Source organism: Drosophila santomea, unplaced genomic scaffold (assembly GCF_016746245.2).
Source record: "Drosophila santomea strain STO CAGO 1482 unplaced genomic scaffold, Prin_Dsan_1.1 Segkk101_quiver_pilon_scaf, whole genome shotgun sequence".
Classification (NCBI taxonomy): domain Eukaryota; kingdom Metazoa; phylum Arthropoda; class Insecta; order Diptera; family Drosophilidae; genus Drosophila; species Drosophila santomea.
Window position 1 is genome coordinate 707,947 of NW_025318933.1, and position 20,733 is coordinate 728,679.

The 20,733-nt window shown below is 39.1% G+C and overlaps 1 protein-coding gene and 1 long non-coding RNA gene across 3 annotated transcripts in view; one reads left to right on the plus strand and one right to left on the minus strand.

The window, feature by feature from the left end:
* Positions 1 to 2,777: 2,777 nt before the first annotated feature.
* On the minus strand, positions 2,778 to 4,304 carry LOC120457488. Its single transcript, XR_005616976.1, has 2 exons — positions 3,877 to 4,304; positions 2,778 to 3,789 (listed from the first exon to the last, which is right to left on the minus strand). It is a non-coding gene; the product is annotated as an uncharacterized LOC120457488 (long non-coding RNA).
* A 1,392-nt stretch (positions 4,305 to 5,696) lies between these two features.
* Positions 5,697 to 20,733, plus strand: part of LOC120457482 (protein CEPU-1) — a 628,267-nt gene continuing 613,230 nt past the window's right edge. Inside the window, exons 1-2 of one of the 2 annotated variants that reach the window (XM_039645033.2) lie at positions 5,697 to 5,803; positions 5,855 to 6,063. In XM_039645033.2, coding sequence (XP_039500967.1) covers positions 5,764 to 5,803; positions 5,855 to 6,063 — 249 coding nt within the window. In that variant the 5' untranslated portion in view covers positions 5,697 to 5,763. The remainder of the gene's footprint in view (positions 5,804 to 5,854; positions 6,064 to 20,733) is intronic. The other variant, XM_039645034.2, reaches the window with a different exon arrangement.

Below are 20,733 nucleotides of genomic sequence, written 5' to 3' on the forward strand. Positions count from 1 at the left end.
GACCGGCCTCTAAAACTGTTCTCATTTGTAGTAGAACGGACCGGCCTCTCAAACAATTCTCATTTGTAGTAGACCTGACCGGCCTCTCTAACTATTCTCATTTGTAGTAGACCTGACCGGCCTCTCTAACTATTCTCATTTGTAGTAGACCTGATCGGTCTCTCAAACTTTTCTCACTTAGAGTAGATCTGATCGGTCTCTCAAACTCTCCCCCTTAATTAGTAGACCTGACCGGCCTCTAAACCTCTTCTCATAATTGGTAGACCTGACCGGCCTCTAAAACTCTTCTCATAATTAGTAGACCCCACCGGCCTCTCAAACTATTCCCCTTGTAGACCAATACGGCCTCTTCCCTGTTGTTTCCCGTTCACAGGCGTTTGAGGAACAAGCGGTCGCGTGACCCGACAACTATTGAGCTGCCATCTCGGGAGTCCAGCGTCAATTCGTACCAGTCGTGGAGCTGTACGGCCCTAGGAACGAGGCGAGACCCCGAGCCAACTGGCCAACTCGCTACGAGGTCAGCAGCCACCCTGAAACGACTGTAAACACATTGCTTACATACTAATATAAGCCCGATATCCAATTACTGTGTAATTCTCCCGTCTTCTCCTCTGGGACCCGGTCCGATTCTCTTCCAGCAACCCCACCTGAACCAAATAAAATATCTAAGACGAATCCTTGCCATCCTTGAGCCACACGAGCACTGACAGATCGTCACAAGATTCCTAATGAAATTAACGATAAACGCAAGATATATAAACAAGCATTAGCAACTGGTATGCAACGCAAATTAAATTTAAATATACTTATAGTGGAAACAAAATCATATAAAAATAAAAATTTTATAACAGGTCGTAAAAATTTTGGTGCAAATTTTCCAAAAGCATCTGCTAAAATTAAAACATTGCTTTCTAAATATAGATTTAAATAATCTTTAATAGTTCAACAGTTTAATGTCTCCCATACTTTCGTGCGAAATTGTAGTAATCAATACATCAATTAAATTCACTAACTATCAATGCTCAGAAGCTGGGAATCATTTAACTTTTCAAAACACTTCCTTTTTAATCATTTGCTTAAATTTTTCTCCATGAAATTTCTTACTTAGAATTTTTAAATTTTTTTCTTCCATTTAGCTTAATAGTTTTTCTAAGCTTGAATTTAAAAATTCGACTGAATCTATACTTATGCATCCAGATCGCTTGCATTTATTTAATTCTCACAGACGCAACAATTACCTTCTTAAAATCAAATCGTGTTTTATGTTATTGGCTTTTAGAGATTATTGGCGAAAAGGAGATCTTCAGCTCGACGAAAACAATCTCTAGCCACGCTTAAACTGCTGATCAATCCCATCAAGCCACCTTTAAAACAAGCATCTCAACAGTATCTTAGGCTTTGACATTTAGCTAGGTCATCAATAGTTTGGCTGCCAAAATAAACAGTTTTGTGTGGGACAGCGAGAGAGCGGATGCACAGCGCACTTTGTGAATACAAAAACAAGAGAGTACGCTATAGTCGAGTTCCCCGATTATCTGATACCCGTAACTCAGCTAGTGGAAGTGCGAAGGAGAGTCTTTAACACTGACAGTTTTTGGCGGTTTGTTTGCAAAAAGTTTTTTTGGCAAATCTATAGAATTTTACAAGACATACAAAAATGAAAAAATATCTAAAAATTTTTCAAAAGTGTTGGCGTGGCAGCTTTGGGCGGTTTGTGGCCGTAGCAAAAAGTTGTTTGCAAATCGATAGAAATTTACAAGACCAATACAAATATGAAAAAATATGAAATCATTTTTCAAAAGTGTTGGCGTGGCAGCTTTGGGCGGTTTGTGGGCGTTAGAGTGGGCGTGGCAAAATCGATATGCAAATCGTTTTGCAAATCGATAGAAACTTAAAAAACCAATACAAAAATGAAAAAATATCAAATTATTTTTCAAAAGTGTGAGCGTGGCAGTTTTGGGCGGTTTGTGGGCGTCAGAGTGGGCGTGGCAATATGAATCGACAAACTGCTTCTATGTCTCTGGAGTCTGTATGCTTAATCTCAACTTTCTAGCTTTTGTAGTTCCTGTGATCTCGACGTTCATACGGACGGACAGACGGACATGGCCAGATCATCTCGGCTATTGATCCTGATCAAGAATATATATACTTTATTTGGTCGGAAACGCTTCCTTCTGCCTGTTACATACTTTTTAATAAATCTAGTATACAATTTTACTCTACGAGTAACGGATATAATAACACCAAACAACACCACGGACAACGCACTAAAGAGAGTAAGCAAAGCACATAAACAAAACAACCCAATAACTCCAATGGTAAATAAATAAATACATTTGTTTAAATTTGTGCACAAGTGAGAATAGATTCACTCGCAAAGCGAAATGGTGTTATGATAATTAGGTATGCAAATACAGTTATTTAAAAATTTATTAAAAACCGTCGTTGGCTTTAGCATGCAGGCTTAATGAGACCTGGGATATTATGGTGGCGGGGCCGCAAGGTGTGTCGTCCGTTAAGTAAAGCCAGAGATCTTCCCAGAACAACCATAGCAAAAACCCGGACTGCTCCTGTCGTAGGACACCAACCACTGACTCCACATATCCTTTTAACCACGCCACGTCCTTGAATTCTTCTTCTCCTTATCCTCAACCTGTGGATCTCCGCGGTGCACTGCTCAGACACTTGCATTGATTATCCTTGTACTTACGCTTCTGACGCTCGCTGACTGATTTCTCACTGACTGGATTCTTCTTTAAGCAGACCAACAAAAACAGTTCGATACATAGTTTGTTTTTTATTTATAATTCAGAAATGGACAGTTTAAGTTCTTAGTTCACCAAATGGTTATAAGATATACCGCTTGCTTAAGTTTGGTCATCCTACTCCTCGTTGTCTGTCTCAGACCACAACAAATTTTCATTTGCTGCCACACATCTTCATAACATAATGTTATTTACGCTTGTGGAGATATAATTTTAACCTTTAAACTCGGCAGCCTTCTTGACGTCACAGCGGCCACATCGTTTCACTTTATCAATTTCGTATGGTCCAGGAAAAAGATTAGACAGTTTCCTACCGGCGACAAACAGCGTTGGTGGCCTCCTTTTTTCTCCTTTTGTTACAATTGTGTTTGTAGACATCCAGGGCTTCTGGTATCTGCATTCTAGCTTCGTGGCGCTTGTCTTGTCTCTCTTTCTCAAAGTCTCCCTTGTCTTTTCTTTCTTCTAGTTCCAATTTTGTCTTGTCTGTAATTTTGATCCGCACATTGGTAAGAAACATGGTGCTTTTTGTGTAGTTGAACAAACATTTGAGAATCCGTTGGGCCTAGGTAATCCAGATGCAGCGTTTGTAACGGTTGACCTCATTTGTCGTTCCAAAGCAGGTAACCCTCCTGCTTACCAATCTTCGTAATCATTATGCACTTTATGCATGTGGCGTTAGCCTGTCACATCTTTTGTTTCATGTGCGGGATAAGGAGGCTGTGCATCGTCCATCTGCATAGGCTTTATTTATAATCTCATGCTTTATGACCTTGGGTACAACGAGAAGATTACAACCGGTCAACAGGTATGTATAAATATGGAAATTGGCTTAAACAGTGAAATCAGCGCAGACTCTGTTTGATCCACATTTTTTTTTTGACGACTCTCCTTGCCAAATTCAACGTCGATTTGCGAGTTGAATCGCTTCGCTTTTAAGTATAAAGTATCGACTGCGATGGTATTTAAATGATATCATCCTCTCCTTGGGCGCAATCTTCCGCTCGGCCAATCGAGCGGTCTGGAACTGCGGGGAAGTGTGGATTTAAATATCGGTTTCGACAACATTACAGATACTTAGCACATTCGGCGCCTCCTGTTCAATCGGCGGTACCTTCTGAGTAAAGTGAAAACTATTCCGACACAAACCAACGAAAAACGTTGTCATGAAATTGTACTCCAGCTTGTCATTCGACACCTCGACGATCTTCTAATGGACTCTTATATTGTCCACCAGCACAGCCGCAACAAAATCTCCTATCGGCTATGTTATCGGCAAAAGTTTCGCTTTGATGCTTCACGGTTTTTGCCGTAAACTTTTATTTGTTAGTCTTTCCCTTAATAACGCTAACTGCTCCGTTATATTCAATTTCAATGCAGATTCTGTAACACTGGAAAAATTTTTTTTTATACAACTGAAATGAATCCAAACAGGGCTTGATAAGGAAAATGTTGAAAGCTTTGATGTCATAAGATTCTCAAAGCCGTATGGTTCCTTAAACTTTACATTTTCTATACCTTTTTATAACCTAATAAATTCCACATTAGTTAGTTAAAATTCGTTCGTAAAGTTGTTTTTCTAATTCATACTTATAAAGAAGCAATTCATAGTAATGGAAGTTGGAAATGAATTATTTGGGTAAGGAATTATATACCTATTCGTTTGTATATTTGTTTTTATAAGTCATAAATGTATAAGAGCAATTCGTAATAATAAAAGTTGGGAATTAGTTATTTGGGTAAGGAATTATGGACCTAACTTTAAATGTTTTGATTTGTTTCCCAAAGTTTGAAATATTATACCCGTAACTCGTTACCTTCGCACTTTCACTAGCTGAGTAAGCGGTATTTGTAACCATTCATATATAGAGTGTTTCTTTGCGTGATTTTTAAAAGTCACCAAACACCACTTTATATTTTATTATACCCGTTACTCGTAGAGTAAAAGGGTATACTAGATTCGACCATATAAAGTATATATATTTTTGATCAGGATCAATATCCGAGTCGATCTGGCCATGGCCGTCTGTCCGTCCGTCTGTCCGTCCGTATGAACGTCGAGATCTCAGGAACTACAAAAGCTAGAAAGTTGAGATTAAGCAGACAGACTCCAGAGACATAGAAGCAGCGCAAGTTTGTCGATTCATGTTGCCACGCCCACTCTAACGCCCACAAACCGCCCAAAACTGCCACGCCCACACTTTTGAAAAATGTTTTGAAATTTTTTCAGTTTTGTATTAGTCTTGTAATTTTCTATCGATTTACTAAAAAACTTTTTGCCACGCCCACTCTAACGCCCTCAAACCGCCCAAAGCTGCTACGCCCACACTTTTGAAAAATGTTTTGATATTTTTTCATTTTTATATTGGTCTTGTAAATTTCTATCGATTTGCCAAAAAACTTTCTGCCACGCCCACTATAACGCCTACAAACCGCCAAAAATTGTGTTTAAGACTCTCCTTCTCCCTTCCACTAGCTGAGTAACGGGTATCAGATAGTCGGGGAACTCGACTATAGCGTTCTCTCTTGTTTTTTGTTTTGATACACGTCCTACGGAGTGGTAAAATGTAGTGCCCTTTCCCAACATTTGTTATCAATTCGTATAATATATAATATAATACAATGCGAGAAAGTAGTTTGTTTAAATTTGTTTATACTATAAAAAAAAAATTTTATACTAAAGCAGCACGTGTGACCAACCCAAATATATACCACATCAGCCCGTGTGGCAAGAACAAGATATTACGTTTGTAGGTTGTATAATGCAATACGTATCGAATCGCGACGTACCATCTTCTAATATCCAAAATATAATATATAATTTACTTAAAATAAAGGAAAATCGAGAAAAGCTTTTTACATATTTATCGACATTTTTGTAATGTATTATAAATTTTGCGCATGCGTTTGCGCATGTGACAGGAAATTCAAGAAAAAAAATTTGCACTATACTAATGTATTTTGGTTAGTGTAAGATGTCTGACAACTTAAATCATTAAAAATGAAAGTTTTGTTAACTTTTCGAATATTTCTTTGCATATGTAAGTATATTAAAATGTGTATAAAAAACATACAAATAATAAGTTGCTTAGTAATTTTAAGGGAAACTTGCCCACAACATTTAAGAGAGAATGGGACTGTGGCAGACCTGTATTTAATAAGTGAAGAAAATATTAATCAAATGAGAAGGGTTCTGGATAGGGGCCCGTACTTTGATACTTCTGCTACTAAAAACGTCACATCCTTAGTTGGAAAAACGGGACATTTAAATTGTCGCATTAAAAATCTTGGAAATAAAACGGTAAGCTCGTGTACTATATTATTCCTATGTTCACGTATCTACGCTTATATATTTTAGATTATACCAGCTTAAAGGCTATGAAAGTATTAAGCCCAAAACATTTCTATTTTAGGAGTTTTAAAATAAATTAAAAGTAAATTTTATATTTATTTTTTTTAAATTTCCTATGGAATGAATTGTCATTAGTTTGATGCGATGTAAGCAGTCGGTTTGTCTTGTTAAAAGATTTTAAGGAATCAAAAAATGTTCTCCCTTAGTTCGAGTGTACCTTCATTACCAAATCCACAAGTTTCAGGATTGACACAATGTTTTCAAAGGCGAGGCTCCTCTTTAAAACTTTGATTTATATATATATTTGTAATAGGAATACAATTTATTTGAAATGCATACGCTTTTGAAAGAACCTTGCTGTAAAAACGTTTTGTCAATCCAGTAGCTGATTAGTATATTATAATAATAAATATATATTTTAGTTAGTTGTTCAATTTAATATTGGACGATATCCTGAGTTGCCATGGCTCCTAAAACTCAGTGGCCGAGATTTTTCAAGTCTTGGTCAACCTTACTACTTCTACTGGACGATATCTACATAGTGGCGCTCCCTGCTAATGTATGATTGATATTCATTTTTTTTTAAATATTTTCAGACTATAAGTTTCTGTATTGCGTATATAGTGTTAACTATAATTCTTTTGTCACCTTCATTTTAATAAATTAAAGATCAAATTTTGTGATGCAGTGATATGCAAATTTAAATCAACGTATCTGTCCTGTTTAAATATTTATTTTCGGAAGATTCAGACTGACTTAAATTTCACAGATTGGCAATTCGGGGGCGTGGCGTTACTCTTTTTTTAACAACTCGATAGAAAAAACTTTTTTTTGTGTGTAACCAATCGTTCCTGATGTAACAATCTGCATTAACAATAATGAGCAGCGCCCGAACACTTTCATTGAGAGGAAGTTGTGGATACGTAGCATTAAGTTAAATAGACAAACAAGGAACAGGATTCCCTTGTTAATTGACACCTGGCGTTTTTCTATGATGTAGCTCTTGAATATGATGGCAAACTTATTTTGGGCTTACTTACATGCTGGATCGCTAACGCATTTACTTCATGCGAAATTTCTGAGTCGGACGTGCATCATGTATTGTCGGCTTTCTGTATGGAGATTTTGCTGTCGCTTTATTGTCGGTATAGATTTCTAGAGGTTGAAGCCTTACGGTTTGGTGGGATCAGCGATGCGGAGCATCTCATCAAAGTCGCGTTTGCTGCACTCCTGCCCAAAATTATACGACACCCCTAAAATATTAGTTTCGACCCTCGTAGGTCGATGGGGAAACATAGTAGAACAAAATCAAGTATGCAGAATGAAAGCTTTATCAATTCTGCTTAAAATCTTCTTATCTCTGATTGCATCTTTTGTTTTCAATATCTTTTGTACTCTTTCTCAAAGTTCTGACTGACTGAGAGACATTGAGTAAAACGGATTTGGCAAATGTGGTAAAGGCATGAGTAAAAAATTTACTATAACCGAACGGCGAGGCAATGCACGAATGAGTACTCGCGACCGAGTACTCGGAATAACCGAAACGGTTAACTGTGCGCCGCATTGGCGACGTAAAATTTATTCCGTATTTGTTTTTTCGTTTTATTATTGCTTTTTAACACAAGACAGAAGAATAGAATAACATGTATTAATCAATTACTGAATGCAGAAACATAATTTTGTTAATAGTATCAAAATTGTTAAATTAATTAATAGTAATTTATAGTATCAGAATTGTTAAATAAATTAAATTTCTAGCATCTGAAAATGTGTTATTCTATTTACACATATATTTTTTTTTTTTACAATTTACAATTACTAAAGTACTTACGCTTTCGTCCAAACTCTGTATTTTTATTATTATAAAATTTTCTGCTCAGCTGCGTCTGCTCTGCAAGCCATGAATGACGAGAATGTCAAAATTTTAACCGAGTACTCTAAACATTTACTCTGCATCCACTCATTCTATCCATTCCGCTTTGGTTTGAATATCACTCATTCCACATACAACAAAAACAACGCTAGCCAATGCGCAATTAACTCTATTGAAACCGTTTCAACGCTCCGCGTTGCGACTTAAGCTTATGAGTACTCATTTAACCGAAAATTTTGAGTGCACTCGTGCAGACGTCTAATACGGACACATGCCAATTTTTAGTTGTAATAGTTTTTTATTTTTTTAATAATTTTTAAACAATTTTTAATAATTGATCGGGTCACCTAGAGCCTTTGCAACCAAAAAAAGCCTCTTAGGCATTGAATTTATTAATTTTTTAAGAATATTTGGTCTAAAAGTGACCGTTGTGCCAAAATCTCCGATTTAAGGCTTTGGACGCTCTCAAATTTTTTTTTATTAGCGTTAAGTCGCCTTGCTAAGATACCCCAGATGTTCTCAATTGGATTTAAGAAGACGCTGCTCCAATATTTTTTTATACTCCGAACTATTCATTCGTGAGCTTGTGAAAGCCAAATCAAGCGTTCCAGATGAAGTGAACGCTCCCCAAACCATTGCGGATCCGCCTCCGAAATTCCGCTTAGGGAACATAAGTGGATCCTTTCGTAAACCCCTCCAATAGTGTCGAAATCCATCTGGGCCGTCCATATTAATTTTTTTTTTCATCAGAAAAAATTATTTAAATGAAAACTTTTAACCAAAAATGTATAATGAAAATAAAGTCAAAATTGTCTACCGAGGCCCAGCTTCTCTCAAAGTTATTTTCAACAAATTCCAGCCGAGCAATTTTGTGGTGCCGTTTTGAGAACGGAGCTTTCTTTAAGACTCTTCTCACATTGCACTCCGAAGACTGCAGGCTTATTGGCTTACAGGCATACTGCAACTTGTCGCAAGTGCGGAGCACGAGGCAAACGAATTGCTAGCTTTCACAATAATACGACGTTTATCGCGGTCGGACAACTTTGGTTTTCTTCCAGACCTACGCTTCACACCGTATTCATTCGGATTTTCCAACAATTTTGTGATAACACAACGTGTTTGGCCAATTTTTCGCGATATTTCGCTTACATTAAAGCCAGCATCGTTGTAGCCTTTTATTCTTCCCTTTTCCTCTTCGGTTAACGAACTTCCACGCGGCATTTTGTAATGAATGAATTAAATTAATAAGTGAAATATAAAAAAAATTATTTGAAATGAAATCTTTCTCTCTGGCCGCAATAATCACAACGTGTCGTATAATTTTGATACAGTTGCAGGCATGCCGAAAATCGGGCTTTTGTGCTTTTTTCCTGCTGATTAAAAACGAAAGATGCAATGAGAGATAAGAAGATCTCATTTTATGCAGAATTGATAAAGCTTTCATTCTGCATACTTGATTTTGTTATACTATGTTTCCCCATTGTCTTACGAGGGTCAAAACTAATATTTTCGGGGTGTCGTATAATTCTGGGCAGGAGTGTATTAAGCAAAGCTTCTTCATGTCATCTTTGGCACGACGATAAGCGCGTTTGTCGACTGGATCATGGGGTCTTGGATAATGCTTGGCCCTCCTGTAGTAAGAGCATTTGAACTGTGAACGGAGTCTGCGGGTGGTTGAGTTTCGAGATCCCCAGAGACTAACGCTAGCATTTCAATCCCCCCAGTCGAAATTTGGTGGACTATAGATAGACGCAATCGCTAGTTCACCAAGGTCAGTTTGACTTTGAATGCGATACATTGAACATTTAGACTTTGCAGACTATATAACTAGTAACATTGAAGATAGGAAATAATTAAAATTGCACAAGCATCGATCGGCAGGATGAGTTTCTAGATGGATATTATATTCATTTAGTTTGTAGTACGATATAACGCAAGTGTTTTACGCTACCCCACATGATAGCATTATTATGGTTATGGTTATTATGATCTATCGTTGGATTTCAAAAACATTTGCTCTTGCTGGTCAATTAACAATTGTATCGCTTTTGGGATGACTGCTGCTGTCGATCTGGCTGCTATCGTTGTTGAGTTTTTTTTTGTTTTTGTAATGGCTGTTGGTGAGGCGATACTTTTTGTTGACGCATCTGACTTTGCTTTATATATATATATATATATTGTTGTTGCCCAGCGGGGGAAATGCTGACTGCGGGAAAGTCTTAGTAAGTTGTTGGTACAGGGGATGACTATATAGATAATTGTTGAAAACACGGACGACGTTAGCTTATTAGCTCTGGTCAATATTTGGTCTTAATGACTGGTGGGGAACGCTTCTGCAATGGAATGTGATACTTTTGCGTCGACTTGCAATCTGCTGATAGACAACACAGCCTTTATATCTGACTGTATGGTTTTCGCCACAGTTAATACATTTTACTGGTTGAACATTGTTAAAGGCAGCTAGGAGGCTTTTGCCAATAATTTTTGGTGTGTCCAACAATTTTTGGATGACAACGCTATAATATCTTTCTTGTTTTAGCTGCCAGGAAAGGAATGGCACTTTCCAAGGTTGAAAGATTTCCTAATCCTGTCATCCGAGCGACAGTTCAGGGAGTATCTTGACGGGTTAACAGCCTTGTCTGAGTCCGTACAGATTCTCGCATCGAATATCCGCAATTGTGTTATTTGTTTGAAGGAGGGTAATTGTTCGTTACTGCCGGAAGACTGGTTGAAAATCTTTCTATTGCCGGCGGTATTGTTGCCAAATTTGGTATGGACAACGTTTTTATTGTAATGGTTGTTGGCAATGACGTCATCGTTGTTGATTAAGTTGCTGGCCTTGAGCTGGTCCAGCTGCAAGCTTCGTAGGCGCCGTTTGGGCTGATTGTTTGAGGAACCTCGGCATGTTTAATGTACTTGTCCATAGCTGACACTTTCGAGAAACGGTCACAATGGTCTTTGGGCTATTGAAGTTTTTAGATATACTAGATTTCTTGAAAAGTATGTAACATGCAGAAAGAAGCGTTTCCGTTCTTTGCGTTCTTCAGCATTCAGTACTTGCAAGACGTTCGTGCATCCTTGGCATCGACTGTTCTCCTGTCGATGAACAAGTGGATTGATTTCTTATATCTGGTGGTGGCTAGCAAGATACGTTCCACAGTATCACTTATACCCTTGTCATTTTTTTGGGCATTTGCATGTCCGACGCCAAAGTTATTGTCTAGCATGGTCGTGATCGTAAGCGATTTTTACTACGGCTCGTTGTCGCAGTAAATCATTTTGGCTTTTGGGAATGAATTCCTGACTTGTAACAAACTCCATTTCAAATCCTTAATGTGGTCAAGTGCTATACCACGGCAAATTTCGAAAAGTTATTAAAGGATATAAAAGCAAGAAAGAACACTTTAGTTCCCCGACTAACTGATACTCGTTACTCGTGGCGGTTTGTGGGCGTGGCAACATGGGTCAAAAAACTTGTGCTGCGTCTATGTCTCCGGAATCTGTATGGTTAATCTCAATGCTGAATCTCCTGCTCTTCGATATATGCCCTGAATTGCTTTATATTAAGAGAGCTGCCAAACATTCTCGTTCTGTGACGGAGAAGGCCCATATAGGCGATAGGCACTTCATTGCCTTCGGTATCCTGCTCATTAATAGTCCACCCACTCCGGTCCGGTATCACTAGGATCACAATGCAAATATAAAGCGGAATCAAAATTCGGCTTGTGTAGTACGGAGCTTTGCACATAGCGAGCTTTAGGGCAACAAATGCCTGCAGGGCTGCCTCTGACCAGTCGTAAAGTTTCTTTTGCTTCAAAAAATCAGTCAATGGTGACGAAATAGCTGCATAATTATACCCGTTACTCGTAGAGTAAAAGGGTATACTAGATGTAACAGGCAGAAGGAAGCGATTCCGACCATATAAGTATATATATTCTTGATCAGGATCAATAGCCGAGTCGATCTGGCCATGGCCGTCTGTCCGTCCGTCAGTCTGTCCGTCCGTCAGTCTGTCCGTCCGTATGAACGTCGAGATCTCAGGAACTACAAAAGCTAGAAAGTTGAGATTAAGCATACAGACCCAGAGACATAGAAGCAGCGCAAGTTTGTCGATTCATGTTGCCACGCCCACTCTAACGCCCACAAACGGCCCAAAACTGCCACGTCCACACTTTTGAAAAATGTTTTGATATTTTTTCATTTTTGTATTGGTCTTGTAAATTTCTATCGATTTGCAAAAAAACTTTTTGCCACGCCAAAAATTGTCAGTGTTGAAGACTCTCCTTCGCACTTTCACTAGCTGAGTAACGGGTATCAGATAGTCGAGAAACTCTACTATAGCGTTCTCTGTTGTTTTTTATGAATTTATGGTGCCATGGCTGCATCTTATCGGAATCCATTGGTTCCGTGACCTACTTTTTTCTGTGTGACGCTCAAAGGTCTGAAGACTTTTTGATGACTCCTAAAACCGTTATACGATCGACTTCCTCGTACATTAACTTCTCTATAGCGGGGGATACGATATAGTGGCGCTGTTTTAATGGCTTGGCGTCACCGACATCTGTCGCTTGAGCCAAAAGATTGGTGCGTCATTAACGAGGGGAAACGAGGGGAATTGCAAAATTGCTTTTCTAAGAATTTCTTTTTGACTTTCAGTTAAGGTACGCTGAACATTAATACATTTCCCCCGAACTTGAACCAATCTCGCACAACCCCTCTGGTAACAGCTTGAACTCCGACCAAAAGTTGATGCCTAAACATTAAGATTGCGTTAGAGAGGGACATTATACAGCGTTAGGGGCTTCTTCGTTCCCTTATACGTTTTTATGTTTCCTATAATATCTCGGCCTTGACCTCCGACTGTTTGTACTATTGTGGATTTTTTTTATTCTCAAACCTTGGCCCATTAACTCTTTAGACCTCCGCCTATGCAGCTTATTGAAGCTTTATTGTCCTTTCAATCAAGCTTCCATAGCTTCCGATCTAGCAGCGTAATCTCACCATTAGGTCTAAGATCGCGTTCTAATCCGAAGATTTGAAATTTGATGTTGAATAATTTGTGAACAAATCTGCGCGGGTCGGTCAAGGCTGATTTCCCACTGATTTCATAAATGCCCCTCTTGCTTTTACTAAATATCTGGCAACCAATTTGATCATAAATACTCTAGCATTGACGAGTCCGCCAAGAGTATAGATAGTTTATCGGCCAGCAGAACGATAGAATAGTAGAATTCGTCGAAAGTCTCATTTGGTTTTTGCTTTCGATCTATAGCCACCCAGATATAAGCATCCGTTTGCTCATTCCTAAACTGAATCAACTTGCCTTAAGATCCCTCCAAGTCATAACTTTGGCATTTCTATGGTAACGATAAAATCAGTCTGTTTCTTAAAATAAATTGCTAGTGTACATAGTAAGCATCTCCAAATTACCATTCAGAGTTTGCCTGGTGAGTGCTTCGACTTCACTGACAACTTAAAACCGTAGTTACCAGTTTATTAAAATTTGACTAATGCGGTCAGGTCTTATTTCTATCCCTCTATAACCATCATTATACCCGTTACTCGTATAGTAGAAAGTGGCAGGCAGAAATAAGCATTTCATTCCATATAATGTATATATATTCAGGATCAATAGCCGAGTCAATTCGGCCATGTTCGTCTGTCCGTCCGTTTCTCCTACACAATAAGGAAACGGAGAATTTATTTGCCATCTTGCCCATTTTTGGGAAGTAGTATTCCGTGTCCCGCTGTTATGACTTCAATCCTTTTTTCGACTCCAAAAACAATCTCCGTAGTAAGGGAAAAGAATCGCTATACACGGTTTTGCATCCTGTTCTCACATAGCATAAATTTGCTGTCGGAACAGGACATCAGCAAACAAATTTTCCTAATTTATAGAACAGTTTCGCACCTTTTCCATCGATGCATCCCTTCCACCTTCTAAATTTACCGCAAACGACATTGACTTGGGGAAGATAGTTTTATCTTTTACCGCTTACGGATATCGCCGCAGTATGGTCAACGCCCAAAACGATGTCCAATATTTCTATTTATATTATTATATTAGGACGGGCCTCTTTGGGGGGGTCTGTTGAGTGCTTCCGGACTATCCGGGCTTCGTCGTAATGGACCTCAGCTACCTGTGTCTCAATTCGAACATCTCTACTTAGCGATCTTTTTCCTTGCTGACTATAACGGCTGTAGCTCCCTTGCTGACTTCGTTGCTTTACGTTGTTTACTCGTATCCTCGTTCTCCTTGACTCTCCAGCTTTGAGCCTATTCAGAAAGGCCATCTTTAATGGTTTTTTTCTTCTTGTCTCCGGTCTCCGGATCAAAAGTCCACGGTTTTACCGTTGGTCCGGTCCAAAGTCAAGCTCGGTCTGGTCTGAAGCCCCGCTGATACTGTTGTTCTCCATACCCTGGCACGTCGAAGCTTACTGATGTTTTGCTGTACTGCTCTAGGTCGTGCCGTCTTCTTCTCGCTCTCCATGCTCTCTCCCTCAAACCGTCTTTTTTCGAAACTCTCTTTCTACCGGTTTCTGTTTTTCCACATTCTCACTCTACCGGTTTAGTTTGTCCAAACTCTCTTTCTACAACTCTTCGGCTTCGCACTGCCGTTACTAGGCGTTGACTTGTTGCGTAACTGGCCCTCCTCCAGCAATTGTCATTTACATATGTGCGGAGTTCTTAACTTCTCACATCCCCCCTTTCTTCGGGAGAAAATAAATTCGGTCTAGCAGACCTTGCTGAACAATCCTGAAAACCCTTGAACGCTCACAGCTCTGTCTTGAGTTCCACAGCGCCGACCTCCTCTGAGCGCACTGTTCCGTTCCTTCTTTAAAATTTTGCCGCTGATTCTTACTTTCGTGAAGCCACTCCTTGCTTCGATCTTCTTTCCATATTCCATATTCTTGTCCTTTCGTCATCTGGTCACACCACTTCCTGTCAATCGATTGTTGCCGATAGCTCCCGATAGCTCCCGTTAATTTGGCGTTGCCACTTGTATTCTTGACACTATCCAGTGCCAATCGACAGCCTTGTGATCGACACGCCCCCTTGCCATAGCTTTAATGACTGTAAGCAATTATTTTTGCCGGTAAGTTGGATTTTAAAAGAAAACGTTTCCTCCTTGTTTGTCCTGGACTTGCATTGCGGTATAGCTGTATCGCCCCTCCCCTTTCATCGCTAATATGCGGGTTCCTTGGGTTCGGTGAGTGCATTACTCCCGCTTACTTGTTGCATGCCCCTGTTGGCTCCGGCTTCGGCCTGACTCTGAAACGGTCGCCTCTGCTGCTTGTATTTATGATATGTTGAGTGTGCTTGTGCCTGACGTCAGTTGGGGAATCCTGGCCTGTGTGCAATATATAATTTTATATATTTTATTATATTATATACATATGACGGAGCGCTAAAAGTTGTTCTATGATTGTGTAGCGAGTCCCTTGATAGTTTTTCCAATTGTTCCACACTCGATCTTTTTGTATATCAAGATCTCACAACCAAATACAACCAGTCCTATCGATTAGTATCGTAAGCAAGTTAACCATCGATAAGGCGCTCATTTCAAAATAACATTTCCTTCTCCGACACGGCCATACTGATAAATTACACGCCCTCGTGTATGAGCTACGTCCTGCCATAAATCAGAGATTCACACACTGCATTCAGACTTCAGTTCTAATTTTAATGTGACAATCAACTGTACAATTACATATTCCTTACGATCGCTTTTACCACTAAGCTTGCCTGATATGTCTATGTGGATAGTATGCCATGAAACGTTTATTTTGGGAATAGGATGTAATTCCATTTGTACTTTCCCAGAGGATGATTTGGAAACTCTGCACGTTATGCAATTTTCAACAAATCTTCGAACGTATTTAGCCATGCCCTCAAACCAATAGTAATCGTATACCTTGTCGAGGGTTTTCTCCCAGCCCAGATGCATTATGGATTCATGTACTTGGTTAATAACCGACCATCTAAATCCGCGAGGCACTACTGGCAAACACAGCGTCTTACCATTTCTTTGTATCACTCTATACAAAACTCCACCTCTCAAATCATATGTCTTAGACAACTCGAATGGTAATTCATCATCGTTCAACTTGGTAATGATTTCTACAATATCTTGATCTTTCTGTTGCTCTGCACGAATCCAATCCTCAGATACTTCAGTTAATTCGATTCGCTTCTCAACGACCTTTTCATATTCAGGGGAATTTTCCGGAGGAAGTGGATTTCTGGAAAAGAAATCAGCATGGGCCATACGCTTGCCTTCCCTATACTGTATATCAAAATCGAAGGTCTGCAAATAAGCCCACCAGCGATAGACTCTAGGCAACAACTTAATCTTATTTCGTGATGATTTTAACGAATTACAGTCAGTGAATATTACAAACTTTCAAAATAACATTTCCTTCTCCGACACGGCCATACTGATAAATTACACGCCCTCGTGTATGAGCTATGTCCTGCCATAAATCAGAGATTCACACACTGCATTCAGACTTCAGTTCTAATTTTAATGTGACAATCAACTTAGTCTTAGTCATTAACATCGTTGTTTTCCTTTAACATAATCTTTAGTTTACATTAACCAACGTTATACTTCATCATTTGTTCTAATACTTCAAGTTCTTAACTATTTCGTTCTAGATCTTTCTACTTAAATCCTACGTTAAAGATCTCTTTTTAATTTTTCATATTTGAAATCAAAGTATTCCTTAACTTTTCATAATACAACTCAAATCTTCCTTTAAATAATTCTTTAAATTTTTCTCTCCATAGTTCAACTAATTTGAATTCAATTCAATTCATTCGTTTCATTTCTTACTTAATTTCTCTCTTCTTTTATCTCAACTTTTAATCATCCTCTTTTTTTTCATTTTCTTTCCAAACAATAACATCATTATAATACCACTCTAGGGTCAGGTACCGCCACGTAGCCATCGACAACTGTGTACTTCCATACACCTTCCGCCATTCTACTCTCTATTTCAACATTTCCATTCACTTTCTCTTTCATCAACTTCCATACCGTCTCTTTTAGCGGCTTCACTACTGTCTCTTTCAACAGCTTCCATACCGTCTCTTTCAACGGCTTTAATAACTGTCTCTTTCAACAGCTTCCATACCGACTCTTTCAACGGCTTCACTACTGTCTCTTTCAACAGCTTCCTCTGACGGGCTAACATCGATCTCCAGCTCGCTTGGAACCTGCCCATTTGGCAATCTTCTCAATCTTTCATGCGCATACTTATAACGTCTATTACCCTTCATACTATTTAAGGTATATCTGTCATTATCCAATACTTCTGTAATCTCAAATGGACCTCTATATTTAGCATCTAGATTAGTCTGGTTTCTCTCACTATTATTAAGCAACACAAAATCTCCAACAGTAAATTTTACTACCTTAGCTCTGCCTTTATCAAATCTTTCCTTCTCATACTTTGCCGATCTTTCTATATTTTCTAAAGCTTGAGTTCTTATCTTGGTCAGATCTATTTCTGTTTCTGGATCATGAATTGGAACAAGACCTAAAGGACGAGCAACCTTTCCCATTAATAATTCTAACGGGCTCGCTTTGGTTATCTTATTAGCAGTACAATTAATAGCTAACTGCACGTCACCCAATGCCTCTTGCCAAGATCTAGAACTTGTTTCAACAGCTGTCAATAAATTTTTTAAGGTACTCATAAGCCTCTCAACCTGGCAATTACCTCGGCTTGCTCCTGTTGCTATCAAATTTATGTTTTGGGAAGAGCAAAATTCAACAAACTTGGCACCTGTGAAACTTCTTCCCTGATCAGCCACAATACGAATAGGGACTCCAAACAAAGAAATTGATGATTTCAACGCCATTACACAACTTTCTGCACTTAATGTGAAAGTGAGGAAAAGAAAGTGGGAAAGTACAAATGGAATTACATCCTATTCCCAAAATAAACGTTTCATGGCATACTATCCACATAGACATATCAGGCAAGCTTAGTGGTAAAAGCGATCGTAAGGAATATGTAATTGTACAGATCGATGCATTTACCAAGTACCACCAGCGATAGACTCTAGGCAACAACTTAATCTTATTTCGTAATGATTTTAACGAATTACAGTCAGTGAATATTACAAACTTTCTGACATGTAAGTAGTGCCGAAAATGCTTAACAGCATTAACCACGGCAAGTGTTTCCAACTCATATGAGGTATATTTGGATTCACATACACTTGTTGTCTTGCTATAATATTCCACTACATACGGTTTATTTTTAATTCTGTGTAAGAGTATAGCACCATATCCGATTGCACTGGCATCGGTATGCAATTCGATTGGATACTGCGGGTCAAAGATAATTAAGACTGGTTACAAATAATGTGAATAATTTTTCTTCGAATTGCCTCGTGTTCTGTATTCCACTCAAACTTATTTTTCTCTGAGGTGAGAAAATATAAAGGCTTCATTAGCTGAGAAAATCCGGGAACAAACTGTAGAAAGTACGATGCTAGCCCAATAAACTGTTGTTACAGACCTCGGAGGGGGCAAAGCATTCAAAGATTCTACCTTGCGAGTATTTGGGCTAATCTCCCCTGCTCGTACTTCAAATCCTAAATATTGGACAGAAGACCGTACAAAGAAACATTTTTCAACATTAAATGAGAATCCAGCCTTTGATAAAATATCCAAAACAATTTTTAGTCTTTCAAGTGCCGATTCCTTGGTTGGAGCTACAATCATTATGTCGTCCATATACACAATGACATACGAATAGGCGAGATCACCCAAGGCCTTTATGACTGCTCTTTGAAAAACTGACGGTGCATTCTTGAGTCCGAATGGCATCGACAGGAACTCGTACTGTCCATCAGGGGTGACGAATGCCGTATATTCGACAGAGTTCGGATGCATAGGAACTTGGTAATATTCACTTGCCATGTCTAAGCAGGTGAAAAACTTTGCACCGCGCAGTCTGGCTATCTGATCAGATATTAAAGGCAAGGGAAACTTATCGGCAACTGTATTGGAATTCAATTCTCTATAATCCACGCAAAGTCTGGCTGATCCATTCTTCTTCTTCACCAATAGAACAGGGCTCGCAAAAGGGAAGCTACTCGGTCTGATAACCTTGCAATCTAACAATTCTTGAACTTTGTGTCGAACTACATCTCTCTCGCTGGTCTTCTCTGTACCGTTTTGGTCTGATCAATCAATCAAATTTGCATTTCACCAGAATGGACGCGAGTCTGAGACGTTCCCTGTATAAAAGAATATGAGTAGGATTTTAACAATGTTATTATTTCGTTTTTGTCTTCTCCATATACATTGCTTTCTATTATATCAAATGAGTTGTCTATGAATTTAGAGCACGTATTAACAGTTTTTGTTTCATCCTTAATTATTTTAACCCCTTTACAAGATACTACTGCAGCATATCCCTGAGCCAACACTTCTCGTCCCAGTACAATATTATTTGACATACAGTCATCAGGTACAACATGAAATGTTACATTTAAACTATTTCCATTAATAAGAATATTGTTATCAATCTGCATTGTACTACAAACATTTGCATTTCCAATACCTTTCAAGCTAACTACGTTATTTACTTTTTTACCGCTTAGCTTCTCTGCAAAACTCTCTTTAACCAAAGAGCACTCTGCTCCAGAATCGAAAAAGATTGGAAAGTCCTCACCTCGTAACAGCATACTTGTCTTCGGTTCATCCACCACGCACAGCTCAGCTCTCTTTTCGTTCCGCAATCCAGCTCCACCGCCTGTCATATTTTTAGGGCATTGTGAGGCTATATGACCTTGCTCTTGGCAACAATAGCAAGTTATATTGCCTTTAAAATGCTGCTGAAATGGTTGGCTTCCTCGTTGATCCCGTCTCGACATGCCGGCGCTCTGCTTCTTGTTTCGCCAATCAATCATTTTGTGCCCCATCTTTCCGCAAAGATGGCACTTCAGTGACGCAAACTTAGCTCGCTTTGCTCCAGATTCCTCATTTCCAGAATGATGTGTGCGCTTGTCAAAAGCGAAGGCCTGCAACTCATCCTGTAGGTCACGTCTTTTTTTTTATCTCGGCAGTGTATGCAATTCTTTGCACTCGGCGGTCAAAGTTGGCCAAATGTCCCATAACCACGGACACCGCAATCCTATCAGCATCCAAACCCTTCCACTTGTTAACAAGCGAAGTCACCATGCAACTAGCGTATATCGCAAGGCATTCACTGTTGCCGGGGCGACTATTTAATAACTGCAAAAACATGGCGGCTGGTGTTTCAGTATTTGCATAGCATTGTTGAAATAACTGTTTAAATTCCGGCCAAGTCACGCCTGCATAGCACACTTCAGAAAGCCATTGGGACGCGATTCCTTACAACGATTTTGTTAAGGCCAATATTAGGGCACTGCCTTCCAGCGGTCCTTCAACCAAAATAATGTCAGCCGTAGCACACCATTGAGTAGCGTCGGCGACAGGAATGTCGGAGTTAAATTTCGGCAATGTGACGCCGCAAGTTTGTGCCAGTTCTCGAACCGACGCTTGCAGAGTTTTTGCCAATTCCGGGAAACTTTGGCTTTGGTGCTCCATCAAGATGCGCAGTTGGTCTTCCATGGTTAGTAGACGAAAGTACTATCCCACTTCTGATGACGGAGCGCTAAAAGTTGTTCTATGACTGTGTAGCGAGTCCCTTGATAGTTTTTCCAATTGTTCTTCCGCTGCTTGTGTGTTTCTTCTTAACTTT